Source organism: Aethalodelphis obliquidens, unplaced genomic scaffold (genome assembly GCF_003676395.1).
Source record: "Aethalodelphis obliquidens isolate GAN/ISIS:26980383/991018 unplaced genomic scaffold, ASM367639v1 scaffold24, whole genome shotgun sequence".
NCBI classification, from domain to species: Eukaryota; Metazoa; Chordata; class Mammalia; order Artiodactyla; family Delphinidae; genus Aethalodelphis; species Aethalodelphis obliquidens.
Window position 1 is genome coordinate 14,027,995 of NW_020837968.1, and position 19,923 is coordinate 14,047,917.

At 40.7% G+C, this 19,923-nt stretch overlaps 1 protein-coding gene across 3 annotated transcripts in view; it reads right to left on the minus strand.

The window, feature by feature from the left end:
• RAB3GAP2 (RAB3 GTPase activating non-catalytic protein subunit 2) overlaps window positions 1–19,923 on the minus strand; it is a 90,129-nt gene that overhangs the window by 6,674 nt on the left and 63,532 nt on the right. For all 3 annotated transcript variants that reach the window (XM_027122222.1, XM_027122223.1, XM_027122221.1), the window contains exons 20-31: window positions 18,197–18,410; window positions 17,700–17,797; window positions 15,266–15,371; window positions 14,482–14,642; window positions 13,161–13,389; window positions 10,736–10,909; window positions 10,529–10,635; window positions 8,072–8,138; window positions 5,642–5,712; window positions 3,131–3,166; window positions 1,801–1,875; window positions 1,275–1,493 (exon numbers count right to left, since the gene is read on the minus strand). In XM_027122222.1, coding sequence (XP_026978023.1) covers window positions 1,275–1,493; window positions 1,801–1,875; window positions 3,131–3,166; window positions 5,642–5,712; window positions 8,072–8,138; window positions 10,529–10,635; window positions 10,736–10,909; window positions 13,161–13,389; window positions 14,482–14,642; window positions 15,266–15,371; window positions 17,700–17,797; window positions 18,197–18,410 — 1,557 coding nt within the window. The remainder of the gene's footprint in view (window positions 1–1,274; window positions 1,494–1,800; window positions 1,876–3,130; window positions 3,167–5,641; window positions 5,713–8,071; window positions 8,139–10,528; window positions 10,636–10,735; window positions 10,910–13,160; window positions 13,390–14,481; window positions 14,643–15,265; window positions 15,372–17,699; window positions 17,798–18,196; window positions 18,411–19,923) is intronic.

The following is a 19,923-nucleotide window of genomic DNA, read 5'->3' on the forward strand; positions in this document are numbered from 1 at the left end:
CATGGGGATATGGCAAAGAGGTGGTCAGTTCAGGAAATGTAGACAAAGACTTTGAAGCGAAGGTGACAGTTAAGTAATAAATGAATAACGAATAGGAGCTGACCATACAGAATAGTTGCCTGTGAAAACGGAACGATACAAACACGACAAGAGATGATAAGAATGTCTGCCTTCTCTGAGGGGTGGGGGGTAGTGAACAGTGGCCAGAGCACAAGGTAAGAGAGGAATGGACGGCAGAAAAGGTAAATTATGGGGTGGGGAAGCCTTCCTCGGGCTCCATGTTTCCCCGTGGCAGGAAATATTAATACTATGCCAGGTCTCCCGCTCTCACTCGCTGCTGCCCAAATGGACGGTGCCTTTGGGAGAAGGAACTGAGCTCTCAGCAGCGCCCTGTTCCCCCTTCTTCCAGGACGCAGTCTTCCTGGGGGAGCTCCCGGCACCAGGAGCCTGACGGGAAGCCTGCAGGTGTCCGGGGGTGCCGTGGCTGCGCAAGAGCGGGATCATCGTTGACTGACACAAGCTGGGGTGGAGAAGCCAGTTGAGGCTGTGTTTTACGTACTGGCATGAAACTAATACAACTGAATCTGTGTTTTGGGAAGAAAGCTCTGGCAGCATGGGACTGGGTGGAGGGAAACTGGAGGCTGCTGTACCACCCTAGGGGAGACGGTGAGGCCTGAGCTCAGGCTACAGTGATGGAGAGGGACGGACAGAAAGGATTTAAGGAAGAACTGATAAGAATGAACTTACAGTGACTGTGGGACGTGAAGAAGGGAACTGAGCTAGCTGTCTCCAAGGTTGCTAGTTTACGCCAGGGCACAGACAGCGACATCACTCATCAACTGCCCAAGCCAGCGAACTCGGGGGGAACAGCAAGTGTAGGTAAGGGTAGGTGCAGGTGAGGGTCGAGAGAGATTTTAGGAAGGAGGTATCTGCAGTCCACAGCACATGCCAAGAGAGGCGTTCAGTAGAAATACATGCCCCAAACTCTGGGGACAGGTCAGGCCTGGAGACACACAAGACACACAAGAGGGAGAAAAGGAGTGTATCCAAGAAGCATGTGCAGAATGAGAAGGGCAGATGGCTGAGAGGGCAGAACCCTGGGACACCAATATTTAAGGTAGACCAGAACAAGGAAGCCTGGCAAGGAATAGGGGACAGAGACCCCCGTGATGAATAATCCTATACAAGACACACACAAAGGGCTGAATGACTTCGATAAGACAGTCCTGCTAGACCCTCAGCTCCGAGAGGCTCTCAAGTCCTCCGAGGATTACCTTACTATCAAAGAGAGAGAGTGGCTTCACGGCCTTCAGAGAGAACCTCATGACAGCGTACAGGAGGGAGCACAGGACGGAATGGTGCTCCACCAGCGGGTAGTGGATGTGCCTCTGCTCCAGCGCCAGCTCCACTATGGAGACCGGTCCTTCCACGGCCAGCCAGGCATCCTCCGTGTCCAAGACGGGCACTTGCATTTCATCCCGGCTGACGTCTGCCTGGGTGTTTTGAGAAGGGAGAACTGTGTTCAGAATTGGAGAAATAATAGTTTGCAAACATCTTAATGAGCTTACTACCAGCAGCAAAGTACAAACCCGTATTTCTCCCCACCCCTCAAGTTATAATAGTTAAAAAAAAAACAAAACCCATAAAATCTAATTCTAATAAGAAACATCACTATTTTTTAGGCTTAAGTCAAAACTTAGATGTGAATCAATAATCTCCTTTAATAGTTCTTAAGTCCAATGACTTTCAAAATATTTGACACTTCAGAGACAGTTCAGAATGAAAATACAGCTCTTTTACCTCCATTAAAGTCTGAAGAAGATCCCAGCAACACCCAAGGAAAGATGTCATTGCTGTGTCGCTCATCCCCACATCCTGTTTTTAAGAAGGGACATAATTAGCTCCGGCAGCAAAACTGCTAGTTTTTAATCAGAAAAATAAACAGAACACACACAAAAAACGCACCTATTCGACTGACTTTCTGCACTGAATAGACAGGTAAGAATTGAAAGTCAAGGCACTTGACTTTAATTCCTTTCTTTAGATTCAACTAATTTTAAAATTAGGCTTTTAAAAAGATGGTTTTACCCTCAACTTTTAAAAAATGTCTCTCTGTATTGGAAAGACGCAGTGTCATCGGTGAACCACAGATAGCGGGGTGGCAATCCCGCTCCCATCTGGCTCACTGAGGCATTTGCTAGTCAAACCATCACGGTGTGCGGTAAGATTCCTCTCGTGTGTGAATCTTAAAAGTTCCAAGAAAACAGCTTGGTGTGGTTCCAGAGCATCTTTGAGGGACTGAACTGAACCCTCTGAACAAAACTAGGATCCCCAAGCCAGTGAACTAAACACCAGACTGATGCTGTGGGCAACGGATCCTTCCTGAAGGGGCCTGTCCAAGGGGCCACTGTGCTCACATGCAGTCTTTTTTTAAACCAAGAGCCAACAAATCCCTTACATCCCTAAGTAATTCGTCCTTAAGGAATACAGCACATGTGTGTGTGTGTGTATGTACACACATATATGAACGGTAGTCATACAGCCACTCTCAAGAGCATACAGATGATTTCTTCAACAATGGAGATGTTTCAGGACCTAAGGGCCTATAATGGCTGGGTTCTTGTGTCCAAGTATTTATTAAGATACTTGTAATAAGAATATTTCAAAGTTTTGAGCAAACGCTAGCACTGTGAATCACTGACCTCAAAAATAAGCCCCAGTATCCATGGACTGGAACATTACTGAAGACTATTTGTACAATAGCTATTAGATAAAGGTAGATCAAACTCACTACTCATATGAATCCACTTCCATTATACATTTCTAATTGGAAGGACAGCAAAAATACGCAGCAGTGGCCGCATGTTATCCTCCTGTCCACAGTCCAAAGTTGAAGACATCTTGGCAAACTTAGTTTCAACATACTATCTGATAATCTGGAAAGGTAAATTAAAATTGGCCATAGTTCATGACCAGTTTCCTTATTGATATACTATTCTCTTTGCATTTTTCTTATCTCCTGATGCGTCATCAAAATGGTTAAAGGCAGAGTTCATCGCCACAGTTAATAAGGTACTACATAAAGTGCAAAATTAACAACTACACATCTAGTTAAGGGAGATTCACTTACCCTTCGGCATAACCTATCCTTTGGTGCTTTTCCAACCTGAGACAAGAGGACATAAGATGCTGCATTTAATTAATAATTTAAATCAAAAGGCATTACCATGGTACAGGAAGTAGAAAGTAACCAAATTTAAAAAATGTAAACGCAGCTATGAATAAAGGCAGTACTAATTTCATCAATTAAACATTGGTTCTACTCATTTATAACACAACGCAACTAATTTTGTGGTGGAACTTAAAAATATATTACGAAAAATACACTGGGCTCACAAATAACCCCTTTCAAAAATACTTATTTTTGAACTATTAAATAAGAAAAACTCCAAAAATCTGGTTCCCACTTTGCATAATCAGATTACTGCACTACCTTAAAACCTAGAACCAAACTCAAGGCTACGAATAAGCAGCAGCTAAGAATTCTGCTAGTTGATGAAGACACCCACAATACGAAACTTTAAATGGTCAGAAAGAAGGAAGAAACGTCTAAAGCAGACAGAAGTTATATTCCTGGCTCAGAAAATCAGCTGGTGTCCTTATTCAGTAAGTAATTAGTGAGATTCAACTGTATACTTTATACAGGGTAATAAGTGGGAGATAAAGGTTCTGCCCTTCAGGAACATTACTTGATAAGACAATTCACAGGAAACAGTGAAAATGAAAAGGACAACAGACTCTTCGCCTCATTACCTCTCACTGCGATTACTGCAATGGCCTTCAACCCCAATTTCAACATACTTCACTCTGTTGCCAGAATCGTTTTCTAAAGATGCAAATCTGAACATATCATTCCTCTGCTTAAAACTGCCCCAATGTCTTCAAGACAAAAATGACAGCTACCATTTACTGCGCCCTCACCAGCTGTGCCAGGCGCGATGCTAAGTAGTTTACACATGTCAGAAAACCCCAGATCCAGAGCCCACACAGAAGTTCTCCACGGTTGGCTTCCTGCTCCTTTCTATAGCCTGTACTTCAACCAATCAAAGCTACTTGCAGCTCTCTGAATCCAACATGCTGTCTCCCATCTCCAGGACTTTTTGCTGGAAACATTTGCTCCTCACCCACTTTTTTACGGATTCATATATACTCATCTTCCAAAATTCAGCCCAGAAGCCTTCCCTTGTCATTTACTTCCTCTTCCGAGTTCAAAGAGCACCCTGTTGTCTGTTTACCATCTTTCTGACTGTGGGTTCTTTGAGGGCAGGGGCTGTGACTTTTATCTCTGCAACCACAGAACCTAGCACAGTCCTTGGCACATAAGAGACACTTATAATAAATATTTGTTGAATGAATGATCCTAAACTCTCTGCTTCCTTGTTCAGGACTGCTTAAACCCCGAGTTTTGAGGGTCAGATGGGACAGTGGGTATAGAATGCTGAACATCTGTACACGGTAACACAAACATAGAAAAGGCTTTGTATTATTAGTCTCTCAAGACGGCGGTCAGAGGTGAAATAGAACAATACCATAAAGGCCAAAAGGAGTGTGTTTCAAGAAAGAAGCAGGTAAGTGGGCAAGAAAGATGAGCGCACAGGAAACAGATTTAACTACACAAAAAGGTTACCAATGATTTCAAAGCACTTTCTAGAGGAGCCATGGCCTATAGGGGGTCTGAGCTGGAGTGCTGTTTTCCGTTTAGGAATGTCTGTCATTGTACATTTCAAAGAACATATTGTCATTATAGCGGTAGTTCTCCTGACATCCACTTAACTGCTGCCAGAGTAACCGACATTCTCACCTGGCCTGCAAAGCACACTGACAAGGGCCTGGCCACACTGCTTGAGGCCCAAAGGCTCCCCTCCAGTACGCCAGCAGCTTCTCCCACCGGTTGAGTTATAGGCTTACCTGTTAGGTTTGTTCCCAAATCTACTTATGCTGGTTGTACATACTGTAATTAAGTAACTGATGAAATATGAACGAGGAAAAAAGGGAGTTCTTTATGTGAATACTGTGTTGGCTCCTTTAAAAAGATTTATGGAGGAGAGTAGCTAACTCCTAGGTCTACTGGATTAGATACAGAGGAAACAACTACAAAACTAGGGGGTAAATTATAAAAATCTAAAGATTTTGCACTCAGATTGCATCATAGCTTTAAAGAAACAGGATCTAGAAATCACAGGCAATGCTTTATGGGTGAGGTTAATGTAGGAAAACCTGAGTAAAATTGCAATCGACCCTATTCAGAGAAAATATCTTGGCCCTACATCCAAAGATTGGCGAGGAATTGTGCATTTGTATGTTTTAATTTAAAATAAAGTGCAAATCCTTGCTTGAATCGACCTCTGGTCCTGATCACTTGGGTTAAGAGGCTTTTACAGGACATGACTCTCTTTCAAGGATTTGGGCTCTTCAAGTCCTCATCATCAAAAGGCCAGCACAGCTGAGCACAAATAAAATGTAATGTCAAATGAAAAACAGTCTAACAAGGCTTAATGTAAATAATCTTTCTTATATCAGTCAATTATTAAGGGAGCCAAATAAGCGAGAAGTCGGTACAGGACATTTACAATTACCTTACCTTATCCGTCAAGTACGTGGCAGCAGAAAACCTTTTAACTAAAAATGTGTTCCACATCATCAGTGCGATGCCTGGACAACAAGTAAAGTAAAGCAGTGACCAGAATGCTTCTACATTTTCTCTTTCATCCTATATAACAAATTGCTGTCTTCCTTAAGCTTATAAAACTATCTGGGCTATTTATTTAGATATTATTTCTTATATCTTATGTAATAAAATTAATAAAAACCTTTATGTTTAATAAAAATCAGAACTGGGCCGTGTGAGAGGATATCCGAATGGCCAATAAGCATAAGAAAAGACTATGTCGTTAGTCATGAGAGAAACAGAGATTAAAACGACACAGAGACAGCTTTACACAACCAGCAGAAAGGCTAACGTTTTTTATATGACAACACCAAGTGTTGACGAGGATGTGGAAACAATGAGAATGCTCATACACTGCTGGGGGGATAATAAATTGGTAAAACCACTTGGAAAACTACTTGGCAGTATCTACCTAAGCTAAGTATGTCTACCGTGTGACCCAGCAATTCCACTGCAGAAACAGTCACAAAAATGTGTAGAAGAGAGGCAAGGACAGCTTTATGCGTAACAGCCAAACACTGGAAACAACCTCAATGGAGTTTTCTAATATGTGACCACTAAATAAAGTGATATACAAAAAAAGTATTAAAAAGCAAAACAAAATACAAAAAAACTATTTTTAAAAAACTCAACCAAACAAAAAATCTGGGCTTTACATGTCCATATACAATAAACTGTGGCACTGATATTAAATTTCTGTAACAGCTGACAGGCAGTGTAAACATGACATTTCACATGCTGTATTATTACCCACACAGCTGGTTCTGTATCTAGGAGTGAGGTCCTGCAGAGGAAGCCAGGAAGCTTACTCAATGCGCAAATTGGGTAAAGTTTTTTTTTTTAATGGAAGTATAGTTGATTTACAATGTTGTGTTAGTTTCAGGTGTACAGCAAAGTGATTCAGATGTATATATTCCTTTTCAGATTCTTTTTCCTTATAGGTTAATACAAAATATTGAGTATAGTTCCCTGTGCTATATAGTAGGTCCTTGTTGGTTATCTATTTTATATGTAGTAGTGTGTATATGTTAATCCCCAACGCCTAATTTATCCCTCCCCTAACAAACTGGGTAAAGTTCTAACTTGAAGAAACACCATTTTTTCAGTAAGGATAGAATATTCTAGAGACAATATTTTCCAAATGAGCCACTTTAAATTGTTTGTTTTCTTCTTTGGAAGAAAGTAAGAGCTAAGATATGAATATATAAAATAAATTTTAAGTTCTTATCATGTAAAATGAGACATTTTAGAATTTCTGCAATTTGACCTCATACCACCTGCAACAAGGTGTTACAGGAGAGGAAATAAGTAGCTTCTCTAGAATGTAACACAGAGACATAAAGGTGATAGATACCTCCCCTTACCTGGACCCAAACCTAGTCTCACCACTTAGTATTTTATTAACTTCCTCTCTTAGTATCTGACTAGCCTAGTACTGAGCTCCTCGATGAATTCATAGGGAATCTAATCTATCTATTAAATGGAACCAGCAATCTGGTGACAATTTTTCTACAATAATTTGTAACATTTTTTTCAAGGAGACATCAGCAGTCCCCGTGGTACAGCAGCCAATGGAGAATATTCACGTTTATCAAAAGAAGCACAAGGTGGAAGGGATAAATTAGGAATTTGGGATTAGCAGATACAAACTATACTATATATAAAATAGATAAACAACATGGTCCTACTGTATAGCACAGGGAACTATATTCAATATCCTATAATAAACCATAATGGAAAAGAATATGAAAAAGAACATATATGTGTATAACTGAATCACTTTGCTGTATACCAGAAACTAATACAACATTGTAAATCAACTATATTTCAATAAAAACGTTTTTTTAATTGAGGCAGATACTGACACAGACAATTCATTTTGTAAACAAATGAAATAAACTTAGGTTATTGATAAATACAAAAAAAAATGGAGAAGAAGAAGAAGCACAAAGTAGTTTGTAGGGTACAGTATTATTAGGCTTTGGCTATCTAACTTTTTCATCAGGAATTACAGTCCTGAGCAGACCATTCTTCTTATCTACCTGTGAACTACAGAGGGAATCAATAATTCATGTATAATATTCTCCTTACTTACACCTAGGAAGAGTCATCAGTGTGGGAAACTGATTGGTGGGGAGAGAAGGTGATAATTAGTGCCAGCCCCCTCCCCCTTTGGGGACAGCCTTTTTTCAAGCAGTTAAAACAGCCAGTACTTTGCATACAGCAATACACAGTAATGTGTTAGGTGGCAGGACTGTCAAGGAAAATTTTAACAGGATGTGAATTTAAGAGACTTGGCTCTTTGGAATGGAACAGTTACGTTTTTAACACCTGTTTACTTACCATTCTGAACATGTGCATTAAGAATGTGCTCCAAGTGTTCTATTGACCTAACAAAAAAAAGTGCTTCCTTACATAGAGGGAGCAAAAAGAGAGAAAAAAGATATTATTTAATAGGTGTTTCAAATACAAACGGAGACTTCTTACATAAATTTCCACATAAAGTTACCCAAGAATGTTATACTAAGAACACAGAATTATTAGGGAAGAAGTAATTTTGCATAAGATAATGTTAATGGTCGCTCTTAAATTTACATCATCTATATAATGATTGATTCCTAGGACATCTGATTCAAAATTTACTGTGGTTTGTACATCATAGCAGTATTCTCTCCAATAAATACTTGAATTTCACACAGATATGAAAACAATAGGTTTACTTTCTTTGCAAATATCATTCATTCTTCAACAAATGTTTATTGAGCAACTACTATGCACCCGTCTGCTGGAGGCACCAGAGATATTGTCATGAACAGAACAGAACCAAATCCTTGCCCTCCCTGAGGTTATGCTCTAGTGAGGGCGCTAGATAATAAATATGATAAGTAAATTACATAGGTTGTTAGTAATAAGTGCCAAAGAGAAAACATTAAAGCAGTAAAGGGAAATAGGAAATAGCAGAGGGGATGTTGGAAATTCAACTATTTTTAATCAAGGTAGTTTACGTATGAAAACGCAAATATGGTATGTAAAACTGATGAAATTATCTGAATGTTTGCTAAATAAATTTGTGGCCTGGGGGACTTCCCTGGTGGCGCAGTGGTTGGGAGTCCGCCTGCCAATGCAGGGGTCACGGGTTCGGGCCCTGGTCCGGGAAGATCCCACATGCCGCGGAGCAACTAGGCCCGTGCGCCACAACTACTGAGCCTGCGCTCTAGAGCCCGCAAGCCACAACTGCTGAGCCCTCGTGCCACAACTACTGAAGCCCGTGCACCTGGAGCCCGTGCTCCGCAACAAGAGAAGCCACGACAATGAGAAACCCGTGCACAGCAACGAAGACCTGACACAGCCATAAATAAATTAATTTTTAAAAAATGTGTGGCCTGTACAATATTAAACACATCACCTTTGCTAATACGTGTCAGAAGTTCCCCACAAGTAATTTTGACTGTTTTGAGCCTAATAAAGCTGTGTGTGTAAAATGGTGGAATCGGGATAGGGGCTGTTGAATGGGACAAGGAGATAAATATTTAACAGGAAAAGAACAAACAAGAAAAATGACCACTAAACAAACATTTTAAACTGACCACTTATTTTAAATGTTAGACCTGAATCTGGAATTAATTCATTCAGATTTTAGAAACTACTGTGTCTCTGTTCTGGTCCTAACGTTCTTTTCTCATGCGGGAAAAGTATCCTGTATAGGAGGAGCCTGAATACGTCCACCATTCAGGCCGCAGGGCAGTCGACCGAAGACGGCGACGGGAGGCGTATCAAGAGGCCCCCTACCCTAAAATCATCTTTTGGTCAAAGTTTAACTGATCAAAGACGATTACTTTGTTTCAAGCACTTACTTTTAAAATGTCTTCCTTTAATATGAAAGTGATTACATGTTCAAGACAACATTTTTCTCAGAGGAAGGAAAACTATTGTTATCATTAATGTATTAGTGTGAATTAGTTCATCAATGAGATTCTTCTTCAAAAGTACAACCTGATATAAGGACAATAAAGGAAAGAATTTTGATTTGAGAAGGTTAATTTACCAGAGTACTGACTAAGGAAGCCTATGTGAACGACTGTGCAGCAAAGAGAAATACATGTCATGTGTTTTTACATCTTATCTTATCCTGGTGTCAACCCTGAAGGACTGGCACCATCATTAAAAAAGGGTGCGAGCAAAAAACCAGGTTCAGTGACTGGGCCAAACCCAGACACCTGTCTGGAGTCATCAAGTCCAGGCCTCCAGCCTCCAGGCCTCGGGCCTCTCCCTGCACTGCTTCCAGACTGAGAATGCCTGCGAGCGAGGGCGGCTGCTGGAAGGGGCAGAGAGCGATGCCCAAGCGGAGAGTTAGTGTGGCATCAGTCTTCACTCTGGTTTTTATCATGATGACTACAGTACAATACGAAGAACTGTCTATAGGTAGATGCTATCCCACACAGACAGTCCAAAGGAAATAAAAAATACACTCATCACAGTTTAACCAGGAGTAGGGCAAAACACGCTGGCGGTAGAGAAGCTTAGGCTTGAATCCTGGCCCGACTCAGGCAAGGAACCTGACTCCTCCGAGCCAGTTTTCTCTTCTCTAGAGTGGGGATAATGATGACACCCACACTTCACAGGTTTACGGTGAGGATTTTGAGAGAGGGTGTATGAAAAGGGCCTGGCACAGCTCCTGGTATGGAGACATTCCAAAGGGGAAGAAGCCAGTGTTTGTAAGTGACTGATGGAAACAGTCCCACGTACGTACAGCATGAGCACAAAACAGAACCAACACTAAAGTGGTGACGAGAGTCGTACCTCCGGATCTTTATTCCACTGAACAACGTACTCCCAGCAGCAATGGGCGTGCAGCACGTCCAGCTCGAGGCTACACGGAAACTGCTTGTAGGCCAAATGCAGCAGGTCTGAAAGTCAGAGGAGAGCGATGTATTGCTCCTGCCTGAAGGAAAGCTCCGCCCGCCTTCTCTATGCCAGATTTCATGTTTCCCCGTGTTTACGTCTTACCTGGGATGGCTCCCAAGTCCATCTCCACCTCTGACACCTCAGATAAACCTCTGTTAATACCTTCTTTGGGTTCATCTGAGTTTTCTGCATCTCTTTCTTTATTAGCCAGTTTTAATACTTCAGGGCTGACATCCTGTTTAAATATCCACTTGGCTACACTGTCTGCAATGCCACCTATAGTTTGGAGACATGAAAGGAAATGAAAATTGGCAGCATTTGCCAAAAGGAGCCCGTACAGCACAGGATCTGAATGTCTCCAGGAAGATCTAAGTGCCACGTTGTTTTAAGCCTGAAAGTGACCCCAAAGCTATGAGATTTATAGGCGTCGCCGCCTACCGCTCACTGTATGAGGGCAAGTGGGATATTGGATCTCTAAGGGCATCTTTATACTCTTGTAAAAGATTGGCTAAATATTAATGCAGATGCATATATAAGTCTGTATACCACATACCTTCAAAGTCCACAAATTCAAAATGCACTTTATCGGACATAGATGGAGACATGAATACATGTTTCAAATGCTTTCATTTAAATGCAAGTGAAAACAGACTGATTAGCATGATACTTGTGTCTAGGTTTCTTAGGGCAAAACACTACTGTTAATAGTCAACTAACTTGCCTATATGGAATATTTGGGGGCAAAATTTAGCCATAGTTAATTAACAACATGATGCGATACCATATTTCCATCATCAATATAGTTTAGGAAGTTATAAATTATAAAAAACATTCAAGATGAAGAGTCCCATTACCTAAAAGAAATAGAAACTTCTATAATAAACCAAAACTTTTCCTCTCAGTCTTTCTTTCTATTTTGATTCAAATATAAACCTTTTGACAAAAAGAATGTGAAATCATAATTATCAGTGGAAATATCAATGAATGCTTGGCTTCTAAATCATCTGATAATTCCCATTCCAGGATCAAGGCCCTGATCCTGTTGCTCGGGTTAATATTAAAATGGCGTTCCTACATTTTCACCAGGTGGCAGCACGGAGTGCAGTGAGTTTACAATTAAAAATGTTCACAAGCCTTCTAATGAATGAAAAAACGAGTTACCTAAATAAAAACTATAAATACCAGTATTTCTAAACCCAGACAGGTAGTCACTCTGGTATCAAAAGCCTGACAGAGCAGCTGGTAAGGAGAGGGTACACGCCACAAGAAACTCAAAATTTAAGACGCCCGTGATCCTGCAAGATAGAAGCAAAGGAAGCCAGCGACTCCGGGACAGAAGAGAGTGGTGCATCGGAAAAGCAGTATGAAGTTCTGGGGAAGTTAGGAGGAAGAAGAGAGAACCTGCAGTCAGTGGATCAAGGTTTCGTGGAGGGAGGCAGCATTCGAGGCGGGCCTTGGCAGTTGAGTAAGATTTAGGGCCCACGAGCGGGAGCAGCTCGGCCTCTCAGATCCAGAGATGGGGAATCACAGATGTTCCGTGTGAATTAGAATCTAGCAACAAGCAAGCAGGAGGTGGAAATGAGCTGCATTCCAAGGTGAAGGTCCGTGGGGAGCAGGCCTAAGAGTTTACACTTTGTCCCACAGCAATTTCTGAACTTCCTAGTCCCAATCTTAGTCCCTTAAACCAGTAAAAAAATTTTTTTTTTTTTTTTTTTGCGGTATGCGGGCCTCTCACTGTTGTGGCCTCTCCCGTTGCGGAGCACAGGCTCCGGACGCGCAGGCTCAGCGGCCATGGCTCACGGGCCCAGGCGCTCCGCGGCATGTGGGATCTTCCCAGACCGGGCACGAACCCGTGTCCCCTGCGTCGGCAGGCGGACTCTGAACCACTGCGCCACCAGGGAAGCCCCCCAGTAAAAATTTTTGACAAGCCCAAAGGACTTTAGCTTATGGGTTATATTTATTGATAATTACGGTATCAGAAATTAAAACTGAGAAAATGTTTAAAAAAATTTATTAATTCATTTTAAAATAAAAATAATAAACCCATTACATGCTAGTATTTTATGAAAATAATTGTATCTGCCAAAGCAAAACAAGATATTTAGTGAGCACTACACTTTTGCAAATCTCTTTGATGTCTAGCTTGGATCTGGACTGCCCAAATCAGCTTCGACATGCTATCCACTGTGATCTGATGTTTTGGTTGAGGTGTATGAGGAAGATCTGGCCTCACATAGATATGAAGTTGTAAGAAAAGAGGAGTGCGACCACTCTTTGAGAACCGCGGCTTATTTTCTAAGGCGAGGGGAAGTAGCTGGTGGTTCCTGAGCAAGGAGCTGACAGGATCAGACTTGGAGGAGATTAACTGAGAAGAAGTATGTGGTGGGTTATTTATTTTTAAAATCTGAGTGTATTTCTCTTTCCTTATTCTTTCAGTCATTTCTATAAAAAGCAAACCCCCAAATAGCCCATAACCATAAAAAAAAAACGTATATGGATACAGATGCTCAAATAAGCTTCAGGTTACCTTTTCCTCCTTCTAACAGCTTTTTAACAGAAAGCTTCGGGAGCGGCTCAGCCTGCAGCGATGATGCTTTGGAGGTTGAGGCATTCACTTTGCTATGAAGCAGAGTCTGAAGAAGGAGACAGTCCTCCAGCTGTTTCAGCAGAAGTTTCCAGTACTCGGTGTCAAGGGAGAGGGCCTCCCAGGAATCAGTGAGGGCCTCCGAATCAGTACCCGAAACTGTTTGGGAAAACTAACAGAAAATGCACAGGTGATACTCTGGCCAAGATTCTGGATCTACATTCACTTGAATGAGCTTTTAACTTGAAAGCTGATGCGTAGTCAGGATACATCACAAAGCGATACACAGATGCTGTTTCACAAATATTACTACTTGGCTGGATGGAACATGAGGGTCAGGAGTAGCCTGGAGATTTAGGGGCAACGATGATAGAGTCGGGGCATTTACGAAGAGAACAGCAGTGAGGCCCCCAATTCAGCTAGCACGCTCTGCAAAGGTTTCAGGGCCATCCCTACGAGAGCCACAGCTTTTTCTGTCAGCACCAGGACACTGACGGTTCCTCAGAATGTACTTGCCAACATAAAAAATGTGTCTTAAATTTCTCTCTCTCCATTAGTATAAACATCGTAAGCCAGTCATATTAAAGTTAGCCCATAAACTACTGAGACTGACAATGTTGAGTGAACCTCTACGGACCTATTGAAGTATCTCATCTAATTTAATGCAACATCCCCCTAGAAAAAAATGATTTGATTTAACATGAGATATAAGGGATGTTAATTAAGTCTTTTTCTTTTCTTAAATAAATTTCAGTTTTCAAGAGATGGGGAAAAGCCACAAAGCAGAAGGTCAACAGGAAACTTCCATTGGAGTCATTCAACACTCTATGCCAAAACCACCTTTGTTTATAAAAGGGGAGTATAAATACAATTGTAGGACTTCAGAGCCGCAAGAAATCTGAGAAGTGATGCCGTCTAACCCTGATCCTTTTGGACGAGGAAACTGAACCAGGACCCGCCTTTTAAAGGCACTCACCACAGATCACCAGCTGACGGCGGAGGCCAGATCTCTGCCCTCCGAATCCAGTGCTTTTCCCCTTACGCCACGTGGAGACTAAGTTCAAGTATGCGTGTCATCGGAATAAACAAACTAAGGACAGCACCCTTCACCCCCCAGAGAGACAGAAAAGATCCTGCTGGACACACATGTCAAATCCTAGATGTCGCACAACACTGAAGACGATGCAGCCCAGAAGGGGAAAGCGGCCCGGGAGCCAGCTGGAGAGGTGCCCCCCACCTACAGAGCAGCCCTCTGCCCACTCACTTTCTTCTCGGTCAAGCTGTTGGATATCTGGGCTGCGACAGCATGCCCGACGTGCGCGGAAAGCAGAGCAGCCCCGTTGTGCTCAGACTGAATACAGGCCGTGCGCATCTGCTGCCACCAAGGGGACACTGACTGAGAGTCCCAGGTCTCTTCGATGGCCACTGCAGGCAAAGGGGGAAAGTTAAAAAAAAGAAACGCTTAGCTGGGAGATTTTTGTTTTTTTAATTGGTCCAAACTTTGACATTAAACATAATGTTAAAACTAAATTCCCCACTGATGCATCTATATATTCCTTAATGAATTGGAACATAAATCTACAATTTATTCAGAACACTTATAGTCTATTTATTTACGCTGCTAGACATCTTGCTTCTGAATCAACTGTAAAGCTCCGTTTGGAATATCTTCATCATTGCTGAAAACTACTCTTGAATGTTTAATGTAACAGACTATTGTTCTCATCATGCCAAAACAATAAGAGAAATATTACCTCCACAGAAGACCATTCGATTCACCTCACTGAGTTGAGAAAACGCACTGTTCCCATCATTTTTGATGATGATGCAAAATATAATTTTCATAAAGCACACTTTGAACGCATTAAGAGCCTTCTATGACTACACAGAAGAGTCTCTCTAGTGAAATGTTTGGTACCCTCTGGCCTCCTCCTGTTAAGAGAAAGTATCCTCCCTCCCATTTCTGCAGAATTTCAACACTGCACGCGGTTTCCGGGAGTGCGGCCCACGCTCCCGAAGAGCTGAACCTCGGCGCCCACAACGCTCACCTTTCATCTTGCTCAGGAGGCACAGCGTCGTATGGAGACAGCAGACAGACTGCGGTTTGTCCAAAATATCTTTTTCCTTAGAAAGCCAAACACTCAGGAGCAGAGACTGAAATCAGATTTTAAATCTTTTTCAGTCTAAAAAAATATTTACCATAAACAAAATCTTGTACTTTTCTAGAGAGCACACATGTACACGTGAGCGATCCGGTCTCTCTACTTTTCTAGAGAGCACACGTGTACACGTGAGCGATCCGGTCTCTCTACTTTTCTAGAGAGCACACATGTACGCGTGAGCGATCCGGTCTCTCTACTTTTCTAGAGAGCACACATGTACGCGTGAGCGATCCGGTCTCTCTGGTTGACAGGGAAGTGCTTGCTTGTTACATGATGTAGCGTGAGGGGTGGAACAGGCAGCTTGTCTAACTTAAGAGATTATCATTTGTTGGGGATCTACATCCCACTTCCACCACTTCTTTAGGCCTCCTGGGACAGAGGCCATACTGGTTTTAGTTTTGCATTTCCCTAATGGCTAATGGTGTTCAACATCTTTCAGGTGATTGATTATTTGCCATTTGTATGTATATGTTTTGGTCATGTGTCTGTTCAAATCCTTTGCTCAGTTTTAAATGGTACTGTTGTCTTATTACTGAGTTGTACAAATTCTTTGTACAATGTGGACACAATTCATTTATCAGATCTGTTTTGAAAAAATCTTGCCATTTCAGTTTCTTAACAGTCTTTTAAAAAACAGAAGTTCTGAATTTTCATGAAGCACAGTTTATCAATATTTTTCTTTTACAGTTCATACTTTTTGTACCCTAAGAAACCTTTGCCTAAACCAAGCTTTCTCTGGTGTTTTCTTCTATAGGTTTTGTTAGTGTTACCTCATATTTATGTTCCACTTTGACTTAAATTTTATATATGGCTTGAGGTAAAGGTGTGAGGTTTGTTTTTTCCAGGTGTTTCTCTAACCCCGATTTAATGTAGACAACAAATTTAAATGAAATTGATTAAACACAATGGAAAATAAGTCGTATTCTGTGTTCATCTATTTAAGTATCACAAGTAATACTTGTCTCCTTTCTTTTTAACTTTTTATTTTGAAGTAATTATAGATTCACTGGTGGCACAAAGGAATGCACATGGAGGTCCTGTGCGCCCTTCCCACAGTCTCCCCTAATGTTCACATCCTACACAAAGCCAAGAAACTGCCATTTGTAAAATCCATAAAGCTGACACACGTTTCACTGGTAATACAGGCACTCGTTTTGCATCATGCAGTTTTATCACGTGTAGCACTGCATACATGACCATCACCACAATCAAGACACTCGACTCTACCATCGGCACAAGACTCCCTCCTATTAACTCTTTATAGCCACACCCGTCTCCTCCCCTACACTCATCCCTAACCCTTGGCAACCACTAATCTGTCCTCTCTCTCTACAACTGTGTTATTTTATAAAGAAAATAAAATCACGTAGTATGTATCTTTTTAAGATTGGCTTTTTTCTATCTGCATATGTTCCTTGTTTATTCAAGCTATTGCTTGTAGCAAGAGTTTATTCCTTTTTGTTGCTGAGGAGTGTTCCACGGTAAGGATGTGTCACCGTTTGTATATCCATTCACCGACTGAAGGGCACTGAGTAGTTTTCAGTGTTTGGCTAGTATGAATAAAGCATCTTATGGACATCCACACGCAACCATGTGTATCTTTAACTGCTTTCCTTCCTGACATATACACTGCAGAGTGAGGTAGAACAGAATCCATTTTTAAAGAGCTTACATGTTCAATTAAAACAATACGTTAACACAGTCAACAAGTTCATAGAGGTGGAATGCCCAAATCCTGGCCAAAATTTAAGATGTGTGTGGGGCTGTGACAGAGTATGTGTATGTGTACATGTGAGAGGTGGTAGAGGGCAGGACGGTGATGGTGGGCTAACTCCCCTGCCCTTTTCAGAAAGGGTGAAAATTTAGCGTTGTAGTTTTTCCATTGGACGATTCTTTTATTTGCATTTGTTATAGCACAGACATTAATTCCTAATATATATTCAGAGTCTGGGAGTGTTTGATAATTCTATAATGCTTTAAGGGAACTTCATTTTGTTCTCCAGAGAAGATCTTTTTAGTTCTAATATGAACGTTTTTACTGAAGATCACAGTCCATTGTAAATGCGTGCATACGTGACAGATTCTACATTTATTCTAGGCCCACCCGGAATATGCTGGTTATAACTTACAGAGAACGAGAAAAGTAAGGTAATATTATTCAATTAAATACGGTGATTATAAATAGCCTTGATCATTTTTAGAAAGTTTTCATGTATGTTCTATGATATGCTTTAGACAATGGTAAAAAAAAAAAAAAAGAGAGACTGACACGTCTGGGTGACAGTAGCAAGGAAGAGCATCCAGAAAGAAGAAACCTTACCAACAACAGCTGGGGGCTAAGTCCAGCTGACTCCAGAGCGTGGCACATATCCTCAGTGGAACTTTCTCCACATAAGCACTTCCAAAAAAAGAAACTGCCTGGTAAAACAAAGTCAAGACACGTCAGTCAATGACCACTTACCATCTGGACTCACAATCTTCCTGAATTGCAACCTAGATCCCCAGAGGAGCAAAACAACAGGAGCAAAACAACAGGAGAGAAGAGAAATCAGTGGTGTAACCGGCTTACGTGATTAAAGCAGAAGGCAAATCATTACATGTCTGACACTGTCTCCTGAGCGTACTTACTAATTCAGTACAACTTTTATGACATAGTGCCTACCTGTCCAGAGGATCTTCTGTCGACTGTAAAACACACATTAAATTCTTCGGTTAATTAATTTCAAAACAAACTCAATCTCTGAGATGCTATAAGCTCCTCCCAGGCTTTCATCTAGAATAGGGAGGATTCCAAGAGCAATTTCTCATTCTACCTACCTAAAGCCACACGGTCCTCTTCACTTATCTTCTTTATGTTGATCACATCTTTCTCATATTCTAAATATTCCAGAAATGTTTTGACAGGCAAGACACCATCCTTATCATCAGAAAATCGGACAGCAGTCCTGCTGTTCTCTTGTTTATACTTCTCTAATAACGCCTGGAGCTTAAGAAGTTCTTTTTCATCAAGCCTTAGTAACACAGCCAAGTCCTTAAATACAGGGGGAAAAAAAAAATTTCTGAATAGACCATGTCTCTTTCTATGACTCTTCCGTAAGTGTCAACACTATCATCTGAAATGAAATGCAAGACTAAGCAAAAGATGATGACTTTTGAATTAATGTCATAGCTATGATGTGCTCTGCTTAAAACTTTACTCTCAATTCATGAGTAGGAGGTTATTTAAATAAACTAATCTTGAAATACTACATATTACTGAAAGTACCACTTTTAGAAAGTTTCTTGAGATTACAGTCTTCTAAAATGTCTAAATTTTAATAAACATGTATTATTGCTTAATCAGAAAAAAAATTTAAGCTTTTCCCCCCAAACCATCAGGGAGTTCGGGGGTTTTGAGCATGAGCCCCCTGTTCTCCTGGCTTGGCCCCGCAATGAACCTTTCTCTGCTGAAAAAAAAAATATTAAAAGGGTGTCAACTGCCAACTCTTGTGATTCTGAGGAAACTAAGGAACTATTTGAAATTTAATGCTTGTTTATTAAGCAGCATAAACATTATAAAATAAAAGCAGTGGAAAACAGTCTTCACTGTATCTACATATAAATCCTCTATGTGGCTCTTGGGGCTGCAGAGATACAACCTGCCAGCCTTTCAAACTGTTTTTACACACCTTATGTGCAGAAACATCTCCTGATCTACTATTCTTCTTCTAAATTAGGGACAAGTGTACACATACACATACACACACACACGCACACATTCGCCATAGCAAGCACAACTTTCTTCCCCTCATGCTACATGATTAAAGCTGCATTCTTAAACAAGAGCAGTTTTGTTATTTATTTACTTACGGATGTTGTTTTAAGAACAAGTAGTAAACTGCAAAATGCTACGGAATACACACAGGTGGTTCAATGCTATACCAAACTTATATGAACTATGTCCTACAGACAGCAAAAATGAATTAGTTTAGATTTGAATTTTAGTTTTGTATGTACAAAATTAGCCATTCAGCCTAGAAGTTGACTGCATGTTTTTTTAAGGATCCAAATAAGTCTACAGCAAAATAAAATAATAAAAAAGAACAATCTGTCAACTGATTTTTAAACGTTTATAATTCTTTTGCACACTATATTGGGGCTATCAAGTGGAAATGAATTCTACAAGGGATTATTAATGCCATATATTTAAGTTTCTTTTGCAGGGTTCAAGAGAGATAGTTTTGATTTTATTAAAAAAAATTTAGGCATTGAAGAATCTATGAAATGTCCAGGCAATCCTATAGACATAACTTAATCAACCTGAACTTTTCTGTTGCTTGAAATGATTTTTCTCTATTGGTGAAATAGATAGCAAAAACAAAAGCTCCTGAAAAATGGCTTTGTCATTTATAATGGCACTCACAGAATATTATTGTGAAGATTGTTAAAACGCTTTAGAAAATCCATCTAGAACCCCAAAGATAAAAAAAGATGTTAGGACTTGTAGGTTATTTCCAATACAAAGGGAAAACCTTCTCTCATTTTTCTGTCTAAAAATTTGTATT